This window comes from Poeciliopsis prolifica, unplaced genomic scaffold (assembly GCF_027474105.1).
Source record: "Poeciliopsis prolifica strain line A6 unplaced genomic scaffold, Auburn_PproV2 SCAFFOLD045, whole genome shotgun sequence".
In the NCBI taxonomy this organism is placed as follows: Eukaryota; Metazoa; Chordata; class Actinopteri; order Cyprinodontiformes; family Poeciliidae; genus Poeciliopsis; species Poeciliopsis prolifica.
The window spans coordinates 2773449-2789540 of record NW_026562420.1 but is presented as its reverse complement, the minus strand read 5'-3'; the positions used below and the strand labels follow the sequence as shown (position 1 = coordinate 2789540).

Genomic DNA, 16092 nt, shown 5'->3' with positions numbered 1-16092 from the left:
AGTATCTACTAAAAGAAACTTTTGGTTAATGTCACACATTCAGTAAACACGACAACATATCACAGTTTTGTTGGCCAAATGGAAGCATCAAGACTAGACAACTAAAGCGCAGCAGGCAAGTTGTATACAAAACCCGTCAAAATACATTCCACTATTTATAAAGAATGTCAAAGGAAAAAAGGTGACTTTGTACCTAGTGATCGTAGCTCAAGTACTGGATCAGAATCCCGATCTAGGCATGTTCAACTGACAGGTATTAAGAGTCCTTGACAGTTGCTAATGTTTTTGAAGGTATGTCTGCTTTATGGATTTTCAAAGGGCTAATTTCTTTTGAACTTTTTTGAAAAGCAAAATACTAACAAGTCAAATTAAAACAGAGCTATATATTAATATTATCCCAGCTCAATATGAAAATGTCCTCAGCAGAAAAAATTGATATACATCTTGAGTCTTTAGAAAAATAATGGTAAGGCTATGAATGTTTCCTGTCATGTTTTGTCAGATCTCCAGCAGCTTACTCAACCAAGCTAACCTGTATTAGAGCAGCACATTAAGGCTGTTAACTGTAGAAGCTAAAAGGATACAGTGTTATTCAGAACATTACATCACAATAACACTCGATCAGGATATCTCTACTTTTGACACATAGGCTCTAAATTTGGCAGTTGACAAATGGTACCTTTGCCACATGTTTGTGTTAGCTTTGTCGGGTTAACTTAACAAATGTGTGGCCATTTAGTCACTCTTGGTGCTATCAATGTCATGTTTGACTGCAAAGACTTAAAGAGTCACTGAGGATGTTGCTCTAATTACACTTCATAGTAAGGTATGTACCAACAGTTGTGCAGGCGAAGGTCTTGGTGGAATAGTAGGAGAAGGCATGGTCATCTTCACTTGCATTGGGGCTGGTGTTGAGATCTGATCTGGATCTTGATCTGGAACCTTCACCTCCATTCTTGCATTTGAAGCCAAAGCTGCTGGACTTTTTAGATTTTCTGCATTTAAGTGGACATAAACTGAGGCTGTCTGTGATGGGGTTTGGGGAGTGTTTGAAGTCATTTGTGGAGGTGGAGAAGATGGTGAGAGGGAGCCTGAGGTCAGGATCTTGGAATGGGCTTCAAATTGAGGGTTAACGTGATCAGGTGGGTCAGGGATAGTGACAGGGGTTAGCTTAAATGAAGAAACCTTACGTTTCTGTGTGCTGGTAGTGGCAGAGGCACTGAGGTTGCTCATATTATTTGCAGCTGTGGACTTATTAACCTGCTTGACTGAATTTCCACTGGTCTCAGAGTAAGAGTAAGAGGATGTGCTGCTAACCGTGAAGGATTCTTTTAGCACAGCTTTGTCGTTCTTTGTGAATGTTAGCCTTCTAGAACTTAAGTCATTAGCCTGATCAGTGATTGAGTTGAATTCTGGTGGATTGGTGCCAATGGACAAGAGGTTAATGCTTTCTCTCCTGGGGGGTGGCTGTGGCAAGGGACTGACATCCTTGTTAGCCAATCAGAAGCAGAAGCCGGCATAAGTTCAAACAACAAGAATAGGAAATAATAATCAGCACAAATAAATCCATTATGACGTTGTTTCAAGAATGTGCTTAATCCAAAAATGATTTTTCAGGATTTACTCATTTCCAAATATAATGGATTTTTACTACCCAAGAACATTAAGAGTTCCAGTCAATACAAAATGCTTTGTTTCAACCGGTAGTAAGCTAAAATAATTCTAAAGTCAGCCCGGACTATGAGCAGATTACCTGTGTGGGAGACTTTTTGTCCTGTAGGTTGGGTCTGACACTCCGAAATCCTTTGGCAGCAAGAGATGAACTGGTCGTATCTCCATTCTTCAAACCATCAGTAGCGCTGCGGGACCGCCAAGAATCTGCAGATTATAACAACATGGTCTGGGGGGGTGCTTTACTTTACATCTGTTTATTTATATTAGAGACATTTAATAGTTTCTTTGATCATGTTTAGATCTGCACAATATATTAGGAATATGTTATCGTAATAGTAGTGTGTGCAATATTCACATTGTAAAGGACTGTTTGAAGCCAGCTAGACAGAGTCTAACAGAAGCAAAGTTCACCTGGACACTAACAATTTTGCCACAGACTAATGAAAGCATAGATGCGAACGAGAAGAAAGGAGAAAGCGGTCATTATGGCCAGGTTGGTGACTAGATATGTGTCCGTATGAAATTATGACAATATGATGATAACCTTAGGTAAAAATGTCATGATTTTGGAGTATCATGCTTTTTTGATTACAGCTCTAAAATGTGTTATTTTGCATTCTTTAGCTTGCTTTGATGTGAATGCATAGATGATTTGATTCTTAAATATCTGCTGAATTGTGGGCTGATCTTCAGCCTTTGACATGACCTGTTGCTACCAGAACCACCAATGTTCCAAAAGAACAGACATGAATTTAACTGGAATTTTATTACAGAACTAAGCTATATCAAGCTTACAACTAATAGGATACCTGCGTTTCCATTGCTTTGACAAATAAGACAAATTAAGTTATACTGCTCAATAACAGTTGTCTTTATATTGGTGTAATGTATCAGGTTGGGAGTTCTATGGGAAACACTCATGAATTGTCTGAATGAAGGAATTTGTCATTGTAAATGTAGCGAATTACTACACTTGACAATAAAATTTCAACCATTTGCGGACAATCACAGAATACACACTGTACCCTTGAGTATATCAGAGCAGTTTTTTGTTTTGCCATCCTCCCTAATAATTGCCTAAAAATATATATAGAATAGGGTAGAGTGAAAGGAGAAAATGAGTGCAACAGCATAAGAAGAAATTGTGGGTAAGAGAAGAAAAATCACATCAGTTTGGCAGTATTTTTGATATTTAAAACAAAAAAATAATCAATAGTAATCAATATTGACTACAAAATGCTTCTAGGTTTTTCAGCCTATCAGCCTGTCCTAATTCAAGTTATCTCTTGGAAATTTCTGTATATATATCGCAGAGGGAAAGAAAAAAAACTGCAATATTTCTTTTGAGTATTGTGCAGCCCTGCTCATGTTCATTGATGAGACTGTTTTTACCAGACAGTCCTGTCACTTACCAAACTCTGATGAGTGAGAATCATTAGCTGGAAAACAGAGAAGAGTAAACATAATAAGTAATGTCTCTATGAGTGGCTGGGTTGTGTTACGTCCCTAAAACAGTGGATGAATGAAATATAATGACATGTAAATAAGCAATCAGCTCACAATCTACAAGAATGTTGAGTGCTTCATAGACACACACTGTGATGAACAAAGGGATGTAATATCAGAACATACCACAGACAACAGGAAATCAATTCATTTTATATTTTACTAATTTTACTATTGTGACACAGTTGACTATATGACAGTAATGGATATAAAATCCATATTAAAATTTGGAAAACATACTTAATAATCTTATTGTCCACATGTAAAAATCTGTCTTTGGCTTTTATGGTGGTTAAAAGCACAATAAATGATCAATAAAATAACAAAAATTGAGACCAAATACTTTATTTTATAATCACTGTTTGTTTTGAATCTCTGTGGAAAAAGAAACAACAGAACCCAAAACTCAGCGTTTTGGGCTCAATTACAGAGTTGCAAAGATGTGAGAAGATCAGTTCAAGCGAATATCAATTAAGCAAAACCTCATCTGCCACTGAGAACCCATCATCCTCCAACAAAAAATCTAGTTAATTTCTTTTTCAGTTTTCAAATTCATAAATTACAAAAGATACAATGCATTTACATTTTCACAGACTCTTTTCACATAAGCATGAAGACCACAACATGATAAAGGAAATGAAAAAGAAGGTAGAATGTGGATGGTCTTTAGAGCAGCCACATCCAGCACTTTAACATTCTCAACCAGTCAGCAAAAAAACAGGTTAAGCTAGCAAAAATTAAGTGTTAATTGTGTTAATTGTGAATTCAAATCAATCCACAATACTTTTATTACCAATGTTGAAGCCAATATCATTAATCTCCTGATTTCAGTAAGCAGTCTGATCACTGAAATCAGACTGTTAGACTCTACCCCACTAAACAGAGTTTTAAAAAAAATATTGATGAATTTTCTGCCGTTTCTGAAGTCAAAGTTAAGATGATGTACTATGTTTATGGCTGTAAAATTTTTTTTATAAAAGTTTGAATTGTAGTTTATTTAGAAAGCAAGCATGCCCATAAAAACATAAAAACAAATTACCATGCAATATCTTAGACATATTTTTACTGACCCTACTCCTTGAATAAACTATAATTTTTAAGTGTAGCAAAAAAAAGTTTCTCACTCAAAATTTAAAAATTTGTGTGATTGCGAGTGTTAGTACCTGTGGCCAAATTTGGTGAGCTCTGGACCCTCTTCATTGGAGAGAGAATGAGTGACAAGGCCACGCTTTTTCTCACAATTCCTCCGCTATCTGAGAATTCCCAGCCAGGCCCGTGATCAATGAGCCAGAAGCAGAAGCACACATGCACATGCACGGTGGCAAAAACAACACACCAAAACACAAATATGCACACACATACAAAAAAAAAAAAAAACAGTTAGAGCAAAGCACATGCATTCGAAGTGCTTACTTGATTTAAATGCATGCCAGCTGTTTGGTTCTGCAGTAAGTATTTCTTGCAAGATTTAACATCCGTCGATGTGTTTTGGTTTTTTAGGTTTTGCTTACTTGCCAGGACATAAATTCAAGAACATGATTGGTTTATATGCAGGGATTCCAGATCCTTCTAAATTAGGTCAGCAATATTCAATGAGTGCTGAGAAAAATCTTGACCTTAATAATACTATTACAGTTTTTAAACAGTTACTGTATGTAACAGAAATATATTTATCTTTACATGCTACAACATACAAGGTAATCTTTTGCTGAATACATTCCTGTTAAACAACCTCACTTCCTTCCAATAAAGATGGCTTTTGTAAATTTTTCATCTGCAAAATCATTATGTACAAATATATTTTACTGTTACCCTTTACACTACTGACAACGGTCCATTAATAAATGGAGTCAGGCCCCCCGTGTAGACAGACACAGGTACATGTTGTATTGAGACGTGCAGTTGATGGATTACTGATTAGTGGCTGACAGAGCTTTGGACAGTTATTATACAATGAAAACATAACTTTTCCCCAGTGTCAGACTGCCTTTACTAAAGTTGTACAAAAAGTAGTGCACAACAAAAAGGTACACATTTTTGTATTCTTATTAACAATATTTATACTTGCAACGTAAAACAAAAATACTGATCCAACTTTGTCAAGCATCACTAGGTTGATTCCACAGTCTTTAAAACTATTTGCATGTCTGTTTTTGTGTTCATACCTGTATTCATACTGAAGAGCACTTCTTACTGATCTACTGCAGGGGGACACACTGTCCTGCAAAACAAACAAGGCTATTAAGGACAAGAGTCCCAACACAAATAATTTTGAAGCATAAAAACCATTGATCACAGCAAAGAATCAATTCCATTATATTATAATTTAATAATTTGGTAAGTCAAAGAATTTTATGGTCATATACTTTACCAAGAAAGAGAAAACATGCGACAACCCCCAAACACTGATTGATGTTCTGAAAAATGCAGACTTCTGGGTTCTTCTTTTTACAGTTGGATTTTGGCAAGACACAATCAACCAGAAATACTGTGCATTACTCATGTCATAACATTGTTTTAATAAGAGTTGCGTACTACTGCTTTCAATATATGGATTTATTTCGGACATAACTGGTAGTTCTACAACATTTACTAAACCCGTTAGAGTTCCAAAGTTGCAAATTCCTGAAAATATGAATGATGAGGGCTGTTTTACAGTGGCGTAGTCACAGGCAAATGCTGATTTGTATGTAAAAGGTCGAAACAATGTTGCATGATTTACATGACTTAAACCATTCACTGTACTTTCTAAATCTCAATCAAGACAGACATCAGTCACACACGACATTAACATCTGCCCCAAATACAGGTGTGAATCCTCTCATAACGCACCAATGATGGTGAAGACCAAGGCCTTCAGAGATGGCCATGAACATTAGTCTGTATATTTGTTTCATAGTTTGAATTCAATAAATTCAATAAATCCAAAGACAACCACCAGAGTTAATACTGAGAAACAGCAACAAAAAAAAAATAAATAAAATTGTAAGCAGCATTGAGCCAGTCTCAGCCAGTCTAAAACAATTAAACAGACACCTGTAATCCTCAAAATATAAGGTTTATTTTTTTTAGATGCCTTTTTTCTTTTATTTGCTAAATTGCCCCATTAACTTATCTTTTTTAAACCAGATATTGTTTGGGTGAGCAATTTTTCTCTGTACTATGCAACATATTATTTACAAAATATCCATTCAGAAATCTTTATTTATGCAGGTTATTTGGCATCAAAAGGATTAGGGGTTAAACTCTGTCATCTTTAGTCAAGTCGAAATTTTTTGAATAACACATTTCGAAGTGATTCATATGACAGAAACATAATACAATAACCAATTATGAAACAATCAAACATTACATTTTAGTGACTGAGTGCTCAAACTGGGATGTTCAAATTTCCTATCTTTCATACTCCTTTCACCTCTCTCATACTGCATTTGTTTAGCCATTCAACTAAGCTTATCATGTTTTGCAGATAAAATAACTCCACAAAAATCTGAAGCATGAAGACATGTCTGCCATATTGATATCAGAATGAAAAGGTAGTACAACTGATTAAATGCATTTTAAGATGTAATGAAAGCAGATCAGGTTATGAGTTTTTTATCTTTGTAAAAGCTTTACAAAAAGTAATGCAGGACACTTTTTAATATACATACTGGTAACAGAATTTGTGCTTGCAAAGTAAAACATAAAACATCTCACAATAAAAAAATATTGATCCAACTTTATCAAGCTAACATGCGAATCAAGCAGCTGTTAAAGAACACTTAACCTTAGGTCTTAAATTTGTGAATCTGTTTATTGTGAGTTGACTCATTTTGAAGATTTCAAATGGTTTAAAATTTAATTTGAGACTCAAAAGAACTGGCTAACGTTCTAGTTGTAAATACTCAAAGAAAATATTAACATATTCACTATTTAAAGCTGCAGTGTAACTTTTATTTTAAAAAATTAGGATGATTCAGAAGGATGATTCCACAATCTTTAAAACATGTCTGACCATCCTTCTCTGTGATGTGAATATTAACTGAAGCTTAATGCCAGGTGTGAATGGTTATTGTTAACTTGCCTACTCACATTTGAATCAGTGCCAGTATCTGACCTGAAACGGGTTAAAGAGAGAAATAATCCTAATTCAAAGTCCTGAATACTGAATGGTAAATCAGAGGTGAACCAGCAAACCACCAGTTGCTGGATAAATCTAAGCCTCCTGAGCCACAGTCACCACTTAGAGTGAAAATCACTGCAAAGGGTTTAAAGAACAACCAAAACACATATAGCCTAACTCGGAGTAATGTTGGTGTAGATTGCTATGTTGGGTCTAGCTTCATAAAGCTATGTTCCTTGAACTGTAGCTGAAAGGCACATGATTAATGTGGAGGGTATACTTCAAAAGCTAAAGGCCTGAACACACATTGCATTGCTGACTGAGTACATCATACATAATGTCATCATGGGACAGACAAGCAGCATCAACACTATTGGCTGCCAAGATGCATATATTTCTGTAAATAACATGGAGTGATTGTTAACATTGCATTACTGCATTCCTGACACAATAGCACAATTATTGATGTGATGTTTATGCATGATCATATGAAGAAATTTCCAGTGTTAATATGTATAACTTCAAGTTCTTCAAAACATAATTTGTTGCTGTAATCTTGGACCTATTAATAAATATATTGCAGAGCAGAGAGGTTTTTCTAATGTTGTGCTTGAGCTTGCACACTTGTATACTGATGCAATCGTGTATCAGTATACACAATTGTTTAAACTATTGTCACATTTTCTTTCCATTAGTCAATACCAAGACATGATGTGCATGAAAATAATGGTGATATTACACTACAAATTACCTCCATGCCAACAAATAGAAGCAGCAGGGTAATGATGACAGAATGAACTCAGCACACTCTATGACAAAGAATGACAAGTATTTCCAAGCATTTGCTTTAAAACTATGACACCCTGGGGCCTAATTTCACTTTGACAAGTAAAGTTCTAATATCCGTGCTTGTCATTGTTGTTTATTTTGGAGGAGGTATGTAAACGTATCATGACATGAATGTATTGACCCCTAGTATTAGGCTGCAGTGATGAGTGGCACTAGATGGATGGCAAACCATTCTCATTTATGTGATCAGGATGACAACTTTCCAGACTGTCATCATTTAGACACAGCGGCCATTTCTAAGATACGACTTATATCCTTCTAACTCAAAAGGCTAGAACAATAAGGTATATTTATATATTACACTTGTAATGAAAATAGAAAAATTAGCAATACCTCTTTAAATTGTACATTTTCTTACTTTACATTACTTCATATACTTTTTATACTTTCACACAGGGAGTGTTTGCAAGCTTCATTCTCAGACCTGGTTTCAAAAAGTACCAGTGTAAGACACACTGATATTTGGAAACGTGCAAACGAGCCTCTGGATCACAAAGCATGTGGGCAGTAGATGATTCAGTTGGTAGAGCATGTACACCATGTGCAGAAAAGAGGTGTAACATTACCAAAAACTCACATTCTGGAACAAGACACAATACGGACGTCACGTGAATGAGACAGGATGACATTTTAATATTACTTTTTCAAATCAATATAAACCCAACAAACTGAGGTCTTTCTTCTTTTTTCTTGAGACCTTAGGTCAATGCTTCAACTGTGCCTGGTTTGCAGTATAACATCAACTGTTTTCCAGTTGCTCTTGATGGAATACTGATTTAGTTCAATGTACTCCTGAGATGTTCAGTGATCCTTTCTACATCTTTCAGCAATCTGAACAACGTGCAGTGCTAACATATGAGTGCCTTTCACTCTGTTGACATTTATCGTTCCTACTGGAAGCCCACAATGCAGCCAAATCGATGATTTAAGAGCAGTTCTATTACAACTTCATCAGGCAAAGTCATGCCAATCATCACTGGTTGGTCCCCGCAACATCAAAGTCACATCAATAAGAAACTTTGAGAAGTTCCAATATTGCAAGCTGTTGCATGACATATTCTTGTGACACACTAGTGCAGAGGAGAGGCTGAAGTCTTTGAATTCATTATTATTCTGGTTCAATTCCTGGCCTGTGGCAGTTTGCTGCATGATTCATCTTCTCTTCCCTACCTGTTACCTGTCCAGTTGCTGCTAAATGAAGGCCACATTGCCTAAAAGAAATCTTCGGAAAAAAAACAAACAAAACAATGCACAAGTTGCCTCTGGAGTAGCATCACTTTTTTCATCATTATGTGACAGCTTCAAGATGCAATCAACACCCAAGTGAATGATGCTACTTCTAGAAACAACGGGATATTCTCTGTCCAGGAAACTTGACACTGACTCAGCCCAGTCAACTCCACAATAATACAATTGTATCAAAGAAACAAACTGCATAAATGTGCATGCACATACACACAACTCTAACCATTACTAGTACATGCCAAACCCTATACCTAACCTAAATTCAATTCACACCTTGATCCTAAAACTGATTTTAAAACTGACTTTTTTCAGGGCCTGGACTTCGGGATTCATGAGGAACAGCGGCTCCTCATAATGTAGCATTTGCTGGAAAAATTGGGTTTACAAGTTCGCAAATGCTAAAACATGCAAACACACATACAGTCTATTTTGATTTTAAGGTAGTATACAATACTACCTTGTATTCATCGCCTTGACACATACTCTATGATTAACCACTTGCCAAACCAAATTCCTCACACTAACCTTACCTTCAAAACATGAGTGATTTACATTTTAGAAATTTACTTTTGACCAAAAAGATGGCGATACGTCTCCGTAACACGGTTGTAACTGATTTAGGTCCCCACAACATGCGCAACCCTCAGCCACACACACCCACAGACACGCACACGGTCACACACACAAGAGTAAATCATGGCTCTGGCGTCGCAGGCTGTCTGCATCCAAATGATGGTCAGATTATGAGCAGCATCATGTTTCTTTGAGACAGATCCACGGCGACACAGCAGCTGCGACCATGGTGTAACGTTCGGGCAGCACACTTGAAGGAACTGCTCCAACTTTAGAGCGCTTCCCATTTGTCTACACAGACTTCTAAAAGTCTTTCAAGAAAATCTGCACAACCCCTTACAGAGTTAGTGGAAGATGTTTTTTGTAGTGCAGAACAATTTATTTTGCTTATCAGTAAGTGGGATAAATGGTTCATTATCATGCAGCTGATATATTGCCAACATTTTTATGATATTATTTATAAGAAAAGGAGGCACGGATGTTGAGAGCAAAATTAAACTCTCTACCACTTTCAGTTATTAGATACATGAAATGTGCTTTCTATAGAGACTCATTCCTTCTATTGCTGCTCCAAATCTATTTGGAATTGCAAAGGTCAAAGCATTTGGTAGGTCCACTTCCATGTCTGAAAGTTATTTTTTATTTTCTTACTTGGTTTATCCACCGTCTATAATTTAGACATTGGTGGGCCACTCTGGAGACTTGCGTGGATATAATTACAAACTGTAATAGCAGAGTGGTTTGCAAATACACAAGTAGGAGCATTAAGCCAAAGAAATCTGTTAAGTGCAACCTCAAACCATCAAGATCCATTAATCTGCTGAGACCTGACTGCATATGTCTGTACTAAAAAGCTTAACTTCCACTATCAGACCTCTTAGTAACTACACAGGAGAAAAAAATAAATATTTTAGTGCCTCGCAGTCACTACAACCCAATACCTGAGGATTCTTTGCTACAGAGATGTGGTTATTTTTTTAAAAACCATTGGAATTTTGTTTCCGATTTAAACTGATCTCACAATGTACATTATATGGTCTGTAGCATTATAGATGGCATAAATACATCTAATACTATAACAATTTATTTAGCCATCTCACAAAATTAGAAGAGATGCTAAAACAGATGATTAATCATAATAAATGAGGTTCAAAACATTCCCATGATGGGTAACCTCTCAGAATGAATCACAAACTCTTTTTGTCAGGATGATAGAAAGTGTTCAGACTAAAGATGGTATCAGTTTCCTGACACCTGTCTTCTATGAATAATATCTGTCCTTGTGTTCTTAGTTTTTTTGGGGGGGTTTTAGTGATCATGTAATGATCAATAGTAAAAGTGATCATTTCCACTAGTGATCATCAGGAATATAATGATGATCAGTAGTGGAAATAATTTATGGTGATATGCATCTTTTATCTTTGACAGAGGTTGCAGTTAGCATCAGCCTCTGACCAAATCCATGTATTTTTATGAAGGTGATGGGTAGTTTTGCTCAACCCACAAGCCGCAGTGGTAGGTCTACTTTATGAACAGGAGAATAGCTTTTAGTTTTGACAGATGATTTATAGAGGGCAGCAATGCATTAAGTTGTGTAATATGTGTCATTCATCTAGTGCTGCTCTTGTAGCCAAACATTATAGTCATTTATGATATTTTTAGGAAAAAAAGCAAACTAGCATTAGCCTGCCTTTCCCGTAAACCCCTCCATTTGTAAAGTGGAAGAGGGTAGTCCTTAAAACTGCTGTCACAGTGTTTCCTGTTGAGTCTTTTCTACTATTGTTGTGAAAACCATCTTTGAGGTCTGTATGTTACTTTTCATGCACTCCTGCTCTGAATAGTGCATGAGAATTGGGCTCAAGGGTGTGAAATTTATAGTGTCCGGCTATGTCACAATAATATAGATGCCATGCTAGGGAAAATAATGCATATTGTTAGTTTTCATGCTGTGACAACTAACATATGTTGACTAATTAGCCAGGCTAATTAGGGTAATTTGATCAAGTTCCAACTTGTACTTGGTTCCCTAACAGTTATGCTGCTTATACATTATTTTTAAAAAAAAAGCAATCTCTTTATAATATATGTATCTTTGCAAAAACATGATTTGTGCGCCTTTCTTCAGTCAGCTTGTGGACTGTTAAAAGCCAAAGGTAGGAGAGGAGGTAGGTGCATTTGATGGGCACCTGGTTACTGGGAATTCAAAAAACGAATCAACTTAAAATTAATTGCCAATTAATGGTTTGTCAAGATTAAACTATTTTCAGTTGGAACAGAAATAGGTGGCAAAGATATCCCAGAACAGGAAAAACAAAGTTCAGTGTGGGTTTCAAAATTCACTTGATAATAGTGTTTTAATAAATATTTTACAATTTTTAAAAACATCCCTTTTTGATGAGTATTTGTAACACAACAGAAGACAGGAAGTGCTTATTAAAGATAACAGTCAAGGACCCTGACCCTGAGTGGTCACTCTGGCAATAACAGATACTTACACCATGTCAGCAGATTAAGCTCCTTAGAAAATCTATTTTAAGACCTAAAAGACTTTAAAGTCATCACACAGACATGTTCTCATCATCCCTTCCTGTACAGAAGAAGAAATCCTGTCAGCTGTTCAAAACAAATCTATGAGCATTAATGAACATTTTTTTCTGTAGTGATGGCACAGCATATGCAAACATGCATGGATTCAGGAACTCAAGTCCAGGGAGCAAAGTAACACCATTTATAATCTCTAACTGCTGAGATTTGGGAAGAAATTCCCCTTTAACAGAAAAAAGTTTCCCAGGAGATCTGACATAAATCTCCGTCCAGACATCCAGTTTGAAATGGACGGATGGATAGGAGCAAGCCCAAAAGAAGGCAGAATGTAGAACTGCTGCATTCTTTATTCGCTGAACTGGAGCCAAGTTATTTTAGTGGTACATTTTTGTGGTAAAATGCGGAGGGCAAAGGGTTGCTGTGGAAAAAAAAAGAGGGAGTGAGAAGAAGTCTGGCTAGATAAATTTATTTAATCTGAAAAGCTAAATTTATTTCAACAAAAACAGAGATGCAGATAAACTGCCTGGTGACCAATCTGATTAGCCCTAACCAATGAAAAGTCTGTTCAGTGAAAACACCACACATAAACACTCCCAGCTTGAGAAACAACACTTTTTGGTGGATGGAATGATAAATTTAGCTATTTTCAGTAACAGTGAGATGTTTAAAAAAGCAGAAATTACAGAAACTGTTAAAGGAACTGTCCACTTTCTACAATTCATATAGGGAGATTGCCGTTTTTAAAATACTAAGTAAGAAAAGCTAAAGTCAGATTGCAATGTCAATTATGTTATTATTCCATTTTTGTTTTGAAATAATAACAAAGCAACTCTTCATCCTCAGTTTTCGATCACATCTACTCCCAATACAATAATTAATGACCATTTATGGTATTTTATATTATACATCAAACCTTTACAAAAACTAGATATTGCTATTTATAAATGTTACCTGAATTTCTGTCAAACATGTTTTTTTCAAGGTTTGCTTAGTGCTCTGGAAAAATTTGTTACATTATGAATCACTAAGAGTTTAAAAAGAAAACTTATTTTGAGAAGGCAATATTAATATTTAATTGGCATAATTTCATACACAAGAATGTAGGTGAAGACTCTTTTGAGCATCTGAAACCTAGTCACCATCCATCCAAACATTTTCTTACACCCTTGTGCCGAGTGGGGTCAGGAGGTGCTGGTGCCTATCTACAGCTAACGTTCCGGGTGAAAGGCGGGGTACACCTTTGACAGGTCGCCAGTCTATCGCGGGAAACCTAGTCACATTTCATAACTATTTTAGAGATTTTCTACCAAGTTTAATAAGTAAATGTTTTGCTTCAAAAGGTTCACTAACCATCTCTGTTACATAACGCTATCAACTCCTGGCCTGGAATTCAATTTTAAGCTGCTTCACACTTGAATAAGTACGAAATATGTTAAGAATTCAGTTGAATCAAAGTAAAAGCTGTAATTACTTTAATCCACCAACAGACACAAACATATCACAAGAGTTTTTCCCAAACATTATTTTATGCTCTCTCTCACACACAAACACAAAGCTGCTTGTTGTGGGACGCAGGACGCTTTACAAGGAATGCTTTATGAGCGCGTTGTAACTGTTCAACCAGCGCATTACTGCCACTAGTTGAACAACAGCCACCTCCAACCACGTCTCCATTATCGGCCTTGTTTGTTCAACCTTGCCACTCATTAGCGGACCCCCCTCTGGGTGTATGAATGGACACGGGGGTCAAACGCTGACCCTGCATGCCCACTCACTGCCCATACTGCAAATAACAGAGGGCTGTGTGTTCTGCAGATTGCATCACAACTGCACTAACGAGCAGAGCCATCAGCCTGAGAGCACTAATGTAATTATATAACACAATTCCTCTTGCTCCAAGTCAGGGCAGCGGGTAGGGTGAATGAATAGGATGTGACAATTTGAGGGTTTATCATGTTACCATTCCAACATAGAACGCAGAATGTTATTAGTTTATGTGATTTTGATGTTAATGGAGAGGAAGACAAAAAAGAGGGAAAAAGAAATAGAAAAATTAAGTGGAAAATAGAAAAACAAAAAATAGAAAAGAATGGGAAAACAATCAAAGATGGCAAAACCCATCTTTGATTGTTTTGTTGTTTGTTTTCTTATAATCTATCCGAGACGGCATCACAAGCAGACTCCTTGTAGACTAGGCACTGTTTCATGTCAAACATGAGCAAACACAGTCCTGTAAAATAACCCAGAGTGAATTAAATATAACTACAAGCTTTTTAAAACAACAAACTTTAATAGACACACCCATAAGGAGGCAGTGCTTAATTCTGAAACGTGAAGATGCAACACAGGTAAACGAAAGTGAGGTTTTTATTGACTTGATGATCCTGAGCTGCTGCTTTAGCTTCATTCTAATTGTAGAGAGAAAGAAAAAACAGCTGCTCCTCAGCAAGAAATGTTAAAAAATGCTTAAGGCTGAAAACAAAAAATACTTTTAGGTTTTCAGCTGCAGTGAGGTTCAACCTTATTTCTATGCATCTTGTTATAAATAATGAGATGCATACATTTATTTCATTTCAATTTTATTTTAAAAGTTCTAAATACATACTGAATATGATACAATAGAGCTGGGATAATAGCGGCAAAATCAACAGATCTCCATCTGATATTTCTCAGAGAGGAGAGTGACGCTCCAAGTGACGTTTACAGAGCACAAAGTGTTTGTCAAACTGAGGCACACAGGTGAGTTCATGTTCTGAAGCCGGGCTGAGAACCACCCCTCACGGTATTCCCCAGGGGCCGAGGGGACATTCCACAATACCTCTGAGACTGGTCTAATGGAGGGATTGGAGCATGGCTTTTGTTGAATGAGAAATAAGAGGGCATAAAAAAAGAAGAGTGTAAAAAATAGACGAAGTGGCAGGATGACACTTCGACAACTATGGGCAGGTAGGAAGAAAGGAAACATGCTGACATATGCTTCCTTTTTATCATCTTTACCAATTCATTACTTTTCATATTTATTTTTAATGAACAACCGTGTGCAGATATACACAGGTAACAGTATTTACTAAAATACAGTCTCTATCCTGTAAAGGTTTTAGTTTTCCTTGCTGATGTCCACACCTACCATTGCAGTCAGCTTTGGTCTGTAATATTATTGCTTTCATCCTTCCTGTTGTCATATTTTATTTCTTGTGCAAGTCTATTCTTGTTACCCTCTATAGTTGTGTGGACTGCTTAACAACAAATCCATTCTTATTCCTAACTTTAAAACAAAATTGTGTTGGCTCATCAAACCTTTAATTGTTTGCAGCTTTCCAAAGTAAAGTTATTCTCCGATGCTATTCTTGAGGTGGCTGTGGAAGGAAGCACTATTTTTATTCAGCACTGTTTTTCCTCGTCAACTGTCAGAAACAACAAAAACACTAAAGCAAGCTCTGTAATTGTGGCTTTGAAATGAGGAGATAAATACAATTCCCTTCTGGTTTATAGAATGTAAAATCTATTCAGATCGCCTAATTTGTATTCTGTTACAAACTTCATATGATTTACAACAAGTAAATATAAAAGCTGGTAAGGAGCAATGTTATTATGAG

General features: G+C 36.3%; 1 protein-coding gene across 23 annotated transcripts in view; it reads right to left on the bottom strand.

Annotated features, from left to right (window-relative positions):
• The window catches only part of sorbs2a (sorbin and SH3 domain containing 2a), a 66936-nt gene that overhangs the window by 34146 nt on the left and 16698 nt on the right, over positions 1–16092 (bottom strand). For 18 of the 23 annotated variants that reach the window (XM_055056573.1, XM_055056578.1, XM_055056575.1 and 15 more), the window contains 5 exons: positions 5346–5401; positions 4344–4433; positions 3087–3113; positions 1754–1878; positions 835–1488 (listed from right to left, as the gene is read on the bottom strand). In XM_055056573.1, coding sequence (XP_054912548.1) covers positions 835–1488; positions 1754–1878; positions 3087–3113; positions 4344–4433; positions 5346–5355 — 906 coding nt within the window. In that variant the 5' untranslated portion in view covers positions 5356–5401. The remainder of the gene's footprint in view (positions 1–834; positions 1489–1753; positions 1879–3086; positions 3114–4343; positions 4434–5345; positions 5402–16092) is intronic. The other 5 variants (XM_055056588.1, XM_055056585.1, XM_055056586.1 and 2 more) reach the window with 2 other exon arrangements.